The 11,923-nt window shown below is 41.8% G+C and overlaps 1 protein-coding gene across 5 annotated transcripts in view; it reads left to right on the forward strand.

The window, feature by feature from the left end:
* The window catches only part of col16a1 (collagen, type XVI, alpha 1), an 83,857-nt gene extending 72,029 nt beyond the window's left edge, over positions 1–11,828 (forward strand). For all 5 annotated transcript variants that reach the window (XM_026156035.2, XM_080296404.1, XM_026156034.2 and 2 more), the window contains 22 exons: positions 1,455–1,508; positions 1,602–1,655; positions 1,775–1,828; positions 1,905–1,949; positions 2,052–2,105; positions 2,194–2,229; positions 2,317–2,379; positions 2,456–2,527; positions 2,655–2,708; positions 2,865–2,909; positions 4,842–4,886; positions 5,113–5,166; positions 5,285–5,338; positions 5,439–5,489; positions 5,908–5,997; positions 6,111–6,146; positions 6,275–6,319; positions 8,184–8,378; positions 8,631–8,694; positions 8,884–9,060; positions 9,148–9,225; positions 10,194–11,828. In XM_026156035.2, coding sequence (XP_026011820.2) covers positions 1,455–1,508; positions 1,602–1,655; positions 1,775–1,828; positions 1,905–1,949; positions 2,052–2,105; positions 2,194–2,229; positions 2,317–2,379; positions 2,456–2,527; positions 2,655–2,708; positions 2,865–2,909; positions 4,842–4,886; positions 5,113–5,166; positions 5,285–5,338; positions 5,439–5,489; positions 5,908–5,997; positions 6,111–6,146; positions 6,275–6,319; positions 8,184–8,378; positions 8,631–8,694; positions 8,884–9,060; positions 9,148–9,225; positions 10,194–10,387 — 1,614 coding nt within the window. In that variant the 3' untranslated portion in view covers positions 10,388–11,828. The remainder of the gene's footprint in view (positions 1–1,454; positions 1,509–1,601; positions 1,656–1,774; positions 1,829–1,904; positions 1,950–2,051; positions 2,106–2,193; positions 2,230–2,316; positions 2,380–2,455; positions 2,528–2,654; positions 2,709–2,864; positions 2,910–4,841; positions 4,887–5,112; positions 5,167–5,284; positions 5,339–5,438; positions 5,490–5,907; positions 5,998–6,110; positions 6,147–6,274; positions 6,320–8,183; positions 8,379–8,630; positions 8,695–8,883; positions 9,061–9,147; positions 9,226–10,193) is intronic.
* Positions 11,829–11,923: the final 95 nt, after the last annotated feature.

The following is an 11,923-nucleotide window of genomic DNA, read 5'->3' on the forward strand; positions in this document are numbered from 1 at the left end:
TGACGGGAAACCAATCACAGGGTTTCGTCTTGGCTCGATGTAGGCTTTTGCAGGTGTAGATTATGAACAGCGGTAAACACGATCAGCGTATAAACTAAAGGTAATCAGGCAGTTGCCTAATTGGGAGGTAGTTTTCTCTCATTTCTGACCATTTGCTTTACAAACTGTCTATTTTGCCAAGGTAAAGGAAATCCCAGCTGGCGAACTGTCAGACACTGTGTAATAACCGATCACAAGTTCTCTCATATTAAATGTACAGTAAGTAATGAGAGCAGTGTGTATTCATGAATCACACTGAGGCAAAAGTACCGACTTGAGACTCTGGAGTCTTCTGTTGGATCTGTGTGATGTCAAAGAGGCGGTCGTCTCAGGCATGCAGCTTGACCCCACAGCTCGACCCCACATATAGGGTAGCCAATCAAAAGAAAGTTAGCTTAAAGAAAGAAATACTAATAGAACTTGTTTCTGATGGAAAATGAGCTTAGTGGGCTGCACAAGCTATAAGATAAATATGGGTTATTTTTAGAGCCCAACTGATAAATGGTTTTTAAGATCAATACCGATATTAGATCATTTCAAATCGATATATCGGCTGATATTTTTAACATGAATTTTCTAAATAATCTTGTTTTACTGTCACAACAAGTTGTGGATTACTCCGTTATGCGCAACTGGCATCAGCTGGTTGTTGTGTTTGTGACGTTCCAACCATACATACAGGGAAGGTGGAGAGTAACCTCTGGTGGACAAAATATGCAACATCATAACTAATACCATGGTTGAAGAGTGTTTAGTTTGTCTTTACTTTTTAATTTTTATTTGTCAGTCTTGATATTGATATTGATATTAGCAAATCGCTAATATTGGCTAGTATATCAGTCTGAATGTCATTATTTTGAATAGATTATTGCGAGTCATGTAAACCTGTACTGATAGAGAATAAAACGACCAAGAAATACTTTGATTTCAAATGTCAACAGATAACGAAATATAGCTTTTCTATGATTTCCTGTTGTTCATAACATGTCATTTTATTGTTGCTGGTGTCAGCTATTTGTTTGTTTTTTTAATGTGCTACAGCTGGTGTCTAAAAGCTTTTGTAAGTTCAAATTTCCACCTGAAACATGGAGGATGGGATTTAAAGGCAAGTGTCTGGATAATATGTTGAGTAAATTTTAAAAAGTTCCAAAGAAATCTCTTTATATATGTATTTATAATGATTTTCTCCCGGGTGTCACCACCTCAGAGCTAAAGCCTCATGGAGGTATAGAGCCGAGGACAAAATCAAATAGGGAGTCTCATGGGGATGTGATCCAAGCTAGTTAGCCTTTTCCACTCTTTGATATTGACTTACCCTGTCACTTTTATTTCTGCCAGGGGAGCCTCTCTCGCAGACATACATATCACATCCTCTTCTTCATTTTCTAATCCTTCTTCCCTCCTGTCACATTCAGGGTCAACAGGGTGAGCGAGGGTCAGATGGCCTCCCGGGAATGAAGGGTGATCAGGCAAGTATCACACAATCATTCTGTCTCACATTATAGCATGGAGAAAAAATAAGTGCTGTCCATATTTGATTGATTCTGTGATCTCTACTTTAGGGTCCTTCAGGGACGCCTGGGTACCCAGGAACCATGGGCCCTCCTGGACTGCCTGTAAGTCACTCTGCCTGCTTGATTATGAAGAAACGGTAGCACTGACATCATCCTGACAGCTGGGGGGTGATACTGACATGTCAGCAGACACTAATTTTCTGCCTTTATTTATTTATCAGGGACTCAAGGGCGAACGTGGAAGCCCAGGAACTGCTGGCCTAAAAGGAGAATCAGTAAGGGATTGCATCAACACTGTCCTGGATGCTTGTGTTGGATATATTTGGGCTAAAACTTTCCTCCCTTTTGCAGGGGCCTCCTGGTAACCCTGGATATCAAGGACAAGCTGGATTGCCGGTCAGCATTTCATCGTAAATTTAGCTTGTCAATATTTAGGATCCGGCTTTTTCATTTATGATTTCTAAGTTTAATAACTGGGTGAACATTGTGCGTCTGTAGGGCATTAAAGGAGACAGTGGACCAGCAGGGCCTGCTGGTGCTAAGGGGGATCAGGTATGCACTATAAAACACAAAGACACATAGACCTAACAGACAGATCCAGTACTACCGATTACCAGTGTGTTTCTCTTTATATTTTAAGGGCTTCCAAGGACAACCAGGCTTCCCAGGACCACCTGTATGTAAATGCTTTCAGTCCACTAAAGCAGCCATTTGTTCTTGATGTTACTGTTGAGACTTTCTGTATCACTGTGTGTGAATTTAGGGACCACCAGGTCCTGCCGGCAAAACTGGAAGGGAAGGGCTTCCTGGGCTCAAAGGGGAAAAAGTGAGTACAAAACACACATTTAGCTGTTTCAGTTTTTGTTCGCACTTCAAATTGGACTGAAAATCTCTACTTCTAGGGCAACGACGGCACTCAAGGCCCTCAAGGATCAAGTGGACCACCCGGTTCAACCGGGTCGCCAGGGTTGATGGTATGTGCATTATTTCTTTTTTATTTTTTGCACTCTATAATCTAAGTATGACCCTTTCTGACCTACCTGTGAACTCTATGCTGTTATGAGTACTTATCTGTCCTCTCTTATCTTGCAATATTAAAAGGGGCCCCGTGGCATTGACGGAATTGACGGAAAAGATGGGAAACCAGGACTGCGGGTAGGTCACATGCATGAATCAGATGGGTGGTCTGCCCACACATGCAACGTACACACAAACACACAGTATATAATGAAAAAAAAAGCAGTGATGAGTAAAGATGTGGCTGTAATAGCTGATCTTTGGCACTGGCTCTTTTTATTTTTTTCTCATCAGGGAGAAACAGGGCCTCCAGGCCCAGCAGGACCCCGGGGAATGCCCGTGAGTATTCCCTCCTCTAATCAGAGTGAACAGTATCTTTTCATATTGTACAAAAATCATGTTGTTATTAATAAAATCTTGCATCAACTTGATCTTGGTTGTTCAGATTTAAAACACTGAAACAGTTGCAGAGAATGAATTCTTTAATGTAACTGTGCAGAGAATTAAGGCTGGCTCATTATTAATGTTCAAATTTATGTGGCTTTCATTTTTTAATAAGAAAGATTGTAATTTATGACCCATCAGTTATTCATGAATTGCCCTCCTTACTGGTACACTCTTTCATGGATTGTAATTGGATTACAATTATATTGTTTAACATTAAAAAACCCTTCAATTTACTATTTACTATAAAATGTTACCTTGAGATTCATTTTTATACAGATAGAATATCCATCCTGGTAACATCGCTTGAAGTTAATGGTTGTGTTTTATGTCTTTTTTCCACACATGTGCATTTTCCACAGTATGTTTTATTTTGTCCGTACTCGAACTGACTATATCCCAAAACTACCTGGAATATTGTTTCCTTAATTCAGTTCACATCAAGTCATAAGTCATCTCAGTGTGCTTAGCAGGTACCAGACAGCGTGTGCAGTGTCCCCCCTTAAAGGACAACGGAGAGAGAAAAGTTCAATAGGCTACTGCTAATTAGCAAATTAGCAGTAGGTGATTTAGTGAGTTAAAGTCGTCAGCTAAGCTGTGTCAGCAGCAATATCTAAGTGCACAAGTGCTCATTAAGTGATGCTGTAAATGTAAATGCCTTTTTCCTCTCAGCGTTAACATCAGAAATTAATCTAATTATTTCTTCAGCATATAAGCAGCCATCAGAAGATACAGTAGGCACACTGTGGTCTTTAAAGGATAGATGTGATCAACAATTATCAGGCTGTGGTGTTTAAAAGATGCTCAGTTGGGGTGCTAAGAGCTCCGGAGTTTACCAAGAAAATATCTCCCACCACTGAACCACCGTTATAAGACAGGATGGATCAATGCTTTTATTTTGTTTTTGCCAAATTTCGACCCTAACAAACAAATGTCATGACTGTCTTCTTCTATTGTCCAAATTTGGTGAGCCTGTGTGAATTATAGACTCGGTTTCCTGTTCTTAGCTGACAGGAGTGGCAGCCAGTGTAACCGATCTGTTTCAGTGTTGTGCTTTCAGAGATGTCCTCCTGCAAGCCTTGGTTGTAACAAGTTTTTTTGTTTTGCTTTTTTTCTTCTCGTTACTGTTGCCTTCCAATCACGCTCTCTGACCGTTCATCTCTGACCTCTGGCATCAACCAAGCATTTTTGCCGCTCACTGATTATTTTCTCTTTTCTTTCAACCATTCTCTGTAAACGCTAGAGATGGTTGTGTGGGTGAAAATCCAAGAAGATCAGCAGTTTTTGAAATACGCAGGGCCAGCCTGTCTGGCACCAATAACCGCGCCACGTTCAGTCGTGCTCGGTTTGAACTTTAAATGCACTGAGTTTCTATCATGTGATTGGAACAGATGTACCTAATAAAGTGACCAAGTTGCTCTGGGTTTGCCCTATGCAAATTAACTGACAGCGTGACTCGCGATATTTTGCTTCCCCTCAGCCATGTTGGAGCAGCAGTCTTTACCGACTCTTGTTAAGGATGTAGATGTTACTCGTAATGTAACCAAATCTAAAACCTCTAACCTTCGTACCTCCTCCTAAGATCTCCCTAACTTTCTGTCTTGTATAGCAGCGCAGCTTCGCTCCACTGGAGACATGACTAGCTGTCTGTCTCCCTCCAGTTCTCCTTTTTTTTTTTATTCCTCTCTCACCATATCACAGTTTGTGTTCTACCCAAGAGCAGGTGTTCAGGATTTTCAAAGACATGCCTGTCTCTTCTTTTGGCTGCTTTGACTTTGTGAATTTTTATACTGTACCAATCTCATTCTCTTTGATGTCTCTCCTCAGGGATTCAAAGGGAAAACCGGCCACGTTGGCTTTCCCGGACAGAAGGTTAGCCAGCGACTCGCTGCTTTACCGTGTCTGCCACATTTACACCATCTTTCTTCTGCATGAAACCAAATTGTTTTTATCAAGCTGATCATTACAATGAAAGTCTGTTTTTTGGGGAGTTTTTTGTTGGTTTGCTAACTTATTCTTTTGAATCTCCCAAAATCAGAGTCCTGCATTCTTATCGTGCTTCCTTTAGTTCATATTCATAAGTTTCTTATCCCTGCAGGGTGAAGCCGGACCCACAGGTCCACCAGGGCCACCTGGCAGACCGGGACATGAGGTGACTATTTTGCTTTACATCTTTCCTCCAACTTGATTATAAAGCACATCAGTAATCTATGCATGGAAGCTGAAAGCGCGAGTTGGCATACATCACAGTCAGTTTGTGGCCTTTCCAGGGTGATCCAGGTACGCCAGGACCTCAGGGGAGACCTGGACCTCCGGGCCACCTTGTAAGTTCACTTCTATGTCAAACATATACATTCATCATATTGCAATATTTCAGTGTGTTAACAAGCTAGACGTCACAAATCTATTTGCTTTCCTCATCAGGGCTCTACAGGTCCATCTGGACCTCCAGGACCTCCAGGCCCATCAGGAGTGGTGAGAGAGAGAATCTCTCAAATATCATGATAACTATTTAGTTAAACAAGAGCTGAATGATTGAGTGTGAATAAATGCATCTTTAACAATCCCATACAGGAGAATGGGTCAACAGTATAGTCAGACAAATATAAACAAGTGAGCAAAGCGAGTAATATTTACACTGACTGTGATCGTGGAAAATAACTGCAGAAAAGAGAAGTAAAAAAACATAAAGTAGAGTAGTATCTTATTTTCCACAACTGTTAATTAATGCGTCAGTAGAAAGTGGGAACGTTATGTGTTGGTGGGTCTGTATTGTTGGCGTATGCCTGCGTGAGGGAAGTGGAAATGAGGCACTATTGAAATTCTGTCCTGCTGCCAAACATGCAAATAATAGAAGAGAATCTTCTCCATTTTTTTCTCCCTGGTTAACTAGGGTATAAAAGGAGATAAGGGCCAGGATGGAGAGAGGGGTCTCCCAGGGATGCCAGGATCTCCAGGGCCACCGGGGCACCCGGGGCCTATGGTTGGTACTTTTCTAAAATGACCCTATCTACATTTAATTAAACATAATTCAGACTGCCAACATTTCCCACTTAAATTGTTTTTTTTTTTCCCTTGCTTTGACCCTGTCTTCAGGGTGAGCCAGGAAGCGATGGTTCTCCTGGAAAAGATGTGAGTAATGTCTGGGTGTGGTGTTGGCCCTCTTTTTAAAGTATAATGGAGGCAGACTGACAGATTATGTTGCGCATATTTCTTTCCTTGATTGATACTTGTTTTTCTGTTTTGTTTTCTTTTGACAGGGAGTGGCAGGTGTGCCAGGGGACAATGGGCAGTCAGGGCAAAAGGTAAGAGACGACTCTTCAGTGCAGTATTCTAGAAATGTGTGTGTTTGTGTGTGTGTGCCTCCTCAAGGTGAAGCTCAGCCATCCGTCTCCTCTGCGGACCATCTGAACGCAGTGAGATCCACCCTTTTCCTGTTCCCTTTAGCCCACGGAGACTAATACCGGCACACTACAGTGCTGAACATGCTCGCTGCCCCCCTCCCACATCTCTGCTCAGTCAGCACTCGCACTTAACACAGTCATCAGATCACTAACCCTCCGACCCCTCTGCTGAAACTCTCATTCCTTCTCCCTTCACTTCACCCTTCTCCAAACTGGCAGATGGCTGCCCGCTAACCTTCTGTAGCTGCAGTACTGAGCCTGTTGGATGTAGCCTGAGACGCAGGCTTTACAGTAGGTGGGTACAGTGATAAAGTTATTCTTCTGCCGCTGGGATAATGCTATTAAGCATGAGGGGAGATGCTAGATGAGGCTATTTGTCACGCTGACAGGACGGCATTGTCAGGGTTTTTAGCCGCACAGAAAAGGAGAACAGAGGAGAAAGACAAGAACGGACTCTTCTATTCTTCTCGCTCCTCTCTGTTTCAAGAGCCGCCTGTCTGCCGCTGATGTGTAAACATTAGACGTCCATTATGGGCTGCTTTGTCCTCGATAAATCACTGTCGCTAATGTAGTGGGCCTGTTTTTGAGTGTATTTACACAACCTGAGTGCTGAGCACCACAGTGTGGAAAGTGATATAGATGTAGTCAAAAGCCGTCTTACAGGGCTTAATTCAGTTATTAATATTGTCTGTATTTGTACAGTAGGCTTCCTAAATTGGCGAAATAGTTATATTCAGCAGCACGGTGGAACGGTGGTTAGCACTGTTGCCGCACAGAAAGGAGGTCCTGAGTTCAATTCCACCATCAGGCTGTGGTCTTTCTGTTTGGCATTTGCATGTTCTCTCAGTGTTTGCATGGGTTTTCCTTGGATACTCCGGCTTCCTCCCACAGTCCAAAGACATGCAGTTAGTGGGGATAGGTTAATTGATCAATCTAAATTGCCTGTAGGTGTGAATGTGGGAGTGAATGTGAGCGCGAATGTTGTCTGTCTCTGTGTGTTAGCCCTGAGACAGACTGGCGACCTGTCCAGGGTGTACCCTGCCTCTCGCCCAATGACAGCTGGGATAGGCTCCAGCGCCCCCCGCGACCCTGAAAAGGATAAGCGGAAGCGAATGGACGGATGGATCGTTATATTCTTAATGAATACTGTATATAGATAGCAAGTAACACGTTACAGTAAGGCCTGCAACTAAGGGTGTATTTCCTGTGTTTCTAAATGGATTTTCAATGTATTTTATTTTGAAATTACAATGTTAGGTAATGATATTAGGTAAGTACACTGGAATAAAAGGGTAACAAGTCAGTAAATTTTAATATGTAAATAATTTTAAGTACTTCACAAGTAATATTTGAGTACCACATAATTTCTTGGCATTTCTGTGGCAAAACAAACAATATTTCCATATGTTACATTGCAAGTACAGTGAACCTTTCAAGACTCTCGTCGTATAAGCTCCACTCTCGTGGAGTGGCTTAACTTTGCCTAACTTCCAGGTACTTAACAGGAAAGGAAACACTCCTTTGGAAGGTTGGGTTTAAAGAGTGAAAATAAAAATAAAATAAAATTAATGGCTCCATCGTGATAAGATCACACAGTTCTGCATATTTTGATGCTATTGAGTTGGTAACAGTCCTTATCACATTACTCTTGGTAAAATAAAAGGACAGTACAGTTATAGAACATCCATCATGCACATCAACATAGTGAATATTAAATAAAGGTGTAAAAAGACGTGCATAACCTTTATTTGTCTCTGTGTCTCAGGGTGAGGCAGGGACTCCTGGCCAGAGGGGTCCTCCAGGAGAAAGAGGTAGGCCAGGGCCCCCTGGTGGAGGAGCATATAGTTCCAAGGATGCACAGCCCATGATTGGCCCAGTCGGCCCCAGAGGGGAAAGGGGAAGTCCAGGCTCAGCAGGTGCCCCCGGCCCCCCTGGTCTTCCAGGATCGCCAGGAAATGACGTGAGATGCAGCTTCATTGCACTTTTGTTTTTGGTTTGATTTTTTTGTCTTTCCTCCAACATTTAATCAGCTCCAAATCATGCTATAACCAGGCTGGTTGTGAGAAAAATGAGGAGACTGGCCACAGGCGCTCGCTAGCTCCATCTGTTCTTGTAAATAATGAATTTTTTAATTATCTACCTTGATTAATGTGTGCTCGTCTGGTTTTTGTTTTGGGGTTTTTTCCCCCTCTCTGTCTGTCTTCTCAAACAGGCTGTTGTCAATTACGATGAAGTCAAGAACTTCATTCGCCAACAGGTCATTAAGATCTTTGACGGTAAGGACATGTGCAAATGCACTTTGTGTGAATATTTAGTGGGCAAAAAACCACTTTGTACACTAGAGTAGTATTATCTCACGAGATGCATATCTGTGTTTCAAGAATGGTTCTATTTGTCCTTTGGGAAACAGCTGCTCCTTCCTCTGTGGACTTCTTTTATTCACAATGTTTTCTTCTTCTCCCCAGAGAGAATGGCCTATTACATGTCTCGCATGCAGATGCCAGTAGAGATGGTGGCGTCCCCGGGTCGGCCTGGGCCTCCAGGGAAAGATGGAACTCCTGGTAGTCCCGGAACCCCAGGTGCCCCCGGTCTTCCAGGACAGATTGGCCGACAAGGCCGGCCAGGAGGACAAGGACTCCCAGGTGAGGGTGACAGTAATGTCACGTTATCATAAGCAGACAGTAAGCAGCTTTGTTGCCATATGGTCATGTGTTACTTTCTTGCCCTAGGACCACGAGGACCGTCTGGAGAAAAAGGAGACAAGGGTGTTGGAGAGATGGGAGATGTAGGCCCTCCTGGAGCACCGGGTAATATACCCCACTCATTCATCATTCATCGTATAGTTCAGTGGCAGCTATTTGCCTCATTAGATTTCTTTCTTCCTTTGCTCACGTTGTGTGACAGCATTTCCATCTGCGCACGCTTTATGTTTATTCTACTGGATGAAATAGCATAAAGGCTGCTAATTCCTTAGAACTTGCTGTTGATTAGTAAATTGCCAGCACGATGAGGTAATTTTTCATCGTTCTTAAATGGCCTTAATTAAAATCACCAGTCTGATTCTTTCAAGCCAAATTCGCATCTGAGAATCCCTAATCATGATGGAGTTCACTTAGCATGGTGTAAATTAGCAAATTAGCATCTGTGCTCACATTACATGGAGCAGGACGTTGAGCATGGGCTGAAAAAGATGCCGTGCTACTCATGAAGTGATCAAAGTGGGAGTTTAATATCCGTTCATGTTTAATTCAAGTTCCCCCGACAACTGGCACGGAAATAACGTCATCTGTTCGAGATGATGCTTCGTGTTGTGTGCTTGTTTTGTATATTTTTCTGATATGGCGTGCAGATGATATTTGATGACATTACTGATGATTAAATTCATTCGTCTTGTATCCACGCTTTTTTATTTTGGAAGTGTTGTACTTACGGATTTTATATTCTAATATTATACGTCCAATAAATCTTTAAAGGGGGATAGCGTTGCATTTAGGAACTCATGTTTTTGCTATTACTGACAAAGCTGATGCCACTCTAATGCTATCTCGCTGGCACTTCTTTTTACAGTACTGTCAATTTGTTGTTTTTCTATAAACCAGTTTAAAGTACCTTTAAAAATATCTTTAGTAAACCAATCTACATTTTTTAAGGAGACGGGGTAAAATCTGGGGTGTTTTGTGCTCCTGGGCAGTTATGTTCTTTGCTCAGCTTGTATAACAGCCTGTGAGGTGTTGACATGATGAATATATTCTCTGTTTTTCCTTTCATGCTGAAGGTGTTCCAGGCCCCCCAGGCTATGGTAAGATGGGACCCCCTGGTCCCGTTGGCCAGCAGGGTGTCCCTGGGATCCCAGGCCCTCCTGGACAACAGGGTTCCAAAGGAAAAGATGGCCGCTGTAATCCCGCAGACTGTATGAGCCATCCAGTAGAATACAGCCCCAAGGGCCCATCTGTCAAGGGCCCCTGGTAAAGGGCTACAGGGGATGGAGGAAAGGGGCAGGGGGGCTGAAGCAAAAAGACTACAAGGAGAAGAAAGAAAGCCAAACACCGTGACCCAAAGTTATTAAGTCTGACCACAAGATGGAATATAGGCACTGCCTTTGTTGTTGAATAGCTAGATTTACCCTCACCGATTTCTTCTATAGTTCTGAGCAAACATCTGCGATTTCTTTCTAAGGGCCTCGCTGGAACTGAGACCTGCAAAGATACACCGGCAGCACATTTTTATTGCATCATTGTTGTTCCCCCACGAAAGCCAATTCGTTGCTTTTATTTCCTGCTCTTATTTTTGGTCTTGGCTCATTTTTTTACATTTTCCTCGCTGTGTTTTATTCCTTTTGTATATTTTAAAACAACCCAGGAGAGGTGACAAGAATCACAAACTGCAGTTTCTTCTTCTTCTTTTCTTTAAGATTCTGGTCTCGGCTGTTGTTTTTCTTTTTTTTTCTACTCTTTTTTTCTACCTTTTGTTTGTATAAATCTGTAGGAAGAGAATACACACAATTATGTTAGCACTGCTGCCATCTCTCATATCTCTGTTCCTTTCTGACACAATCCCATTCTGAGTGCATCCCATGCATTTCTAATATCCTGTCCCTGTGCTTGAGGTGTGAAGAAACATATTTGAATTTGACTTTTAAGAGAAAATCCCCTGGAAATGTTTTCCAGTTCTATAGAAACAGATGTCAAAAACTTACATTCAAGGAGTATCTGATGGATTGACTGTTTTGTATATATTTATTTTTTATATATATATATGGTGGCTTTTTATACACTTTCAAATGTTTTGATAAAAAGTATGGCTAGCCCCTTGTCTTTTTTTATTGTCAATGGTTATCCAGCAATAAAAAGTGCCAAAAAAAGGGATTTTTTTTAAGGTCGATAAGCTTTCAAAATGGAATGATGTGTGCAGAAAAAACAGCTTATTTATAAAAAAATACTTTTACACAGAAGACACATTGGATTTTGTAATTATGTTGGTAAAGTTCATTTTGTGTCCTCTTTTAATGCCATTATGTTTGGAAATGCAACCACTTTAAAACATTTCCTTCCATTTTGTACTTCAAAGTAGCGGCAAAAGCCATCTGTGTGCTTCACTCTGCTCAGATTTAAGAAGAAGCAGAAAACATGAGCAGCAATTGGGCCCATTTACCACAGGTACTGTAATCCAAGCACAACCACCAAACCCTCACAATCACATAAGGATAACAACATATTCTGAAAAAGCCTCACAAAGTGCTTTTGCAGTGCTACATGTTACTGTATTTTGGGGCTTTATCTGTTATTTTATCATTTTTTTGGTTTTGTTTTTTTATATCTGGAACTCTGTGAAGCTGTGGTCAGACTTTAGTTTTCCACAAAATAACCCAAGGGGAATGTTAAACTGAATTAAATTGCTTTTCAAAAAAAAAGCGTGGTATCATGTGGTCATCATTGTCAACCCTTGTGTTGAGGTGTATTGAGTGACTCCGTGCAGTTGTTTGGTGTCTTTTTGTTCTGTTTTGTT

The sequence above is a fragment of the Astatotilapia calliptera genome, chromosome 22, assembly GCF_964374335.1.
Source record: "Astatotilapia calliptera chromosome 22, fAstCal68.1, whole genome shotgun sequence".
Taxonomy (NCBI): Eukaryota; Metazoa; Chordata; class Actinopteri; order Cichliformes; family Cichlidae; genus Astatotilapia; species Astatotilapia calliptera.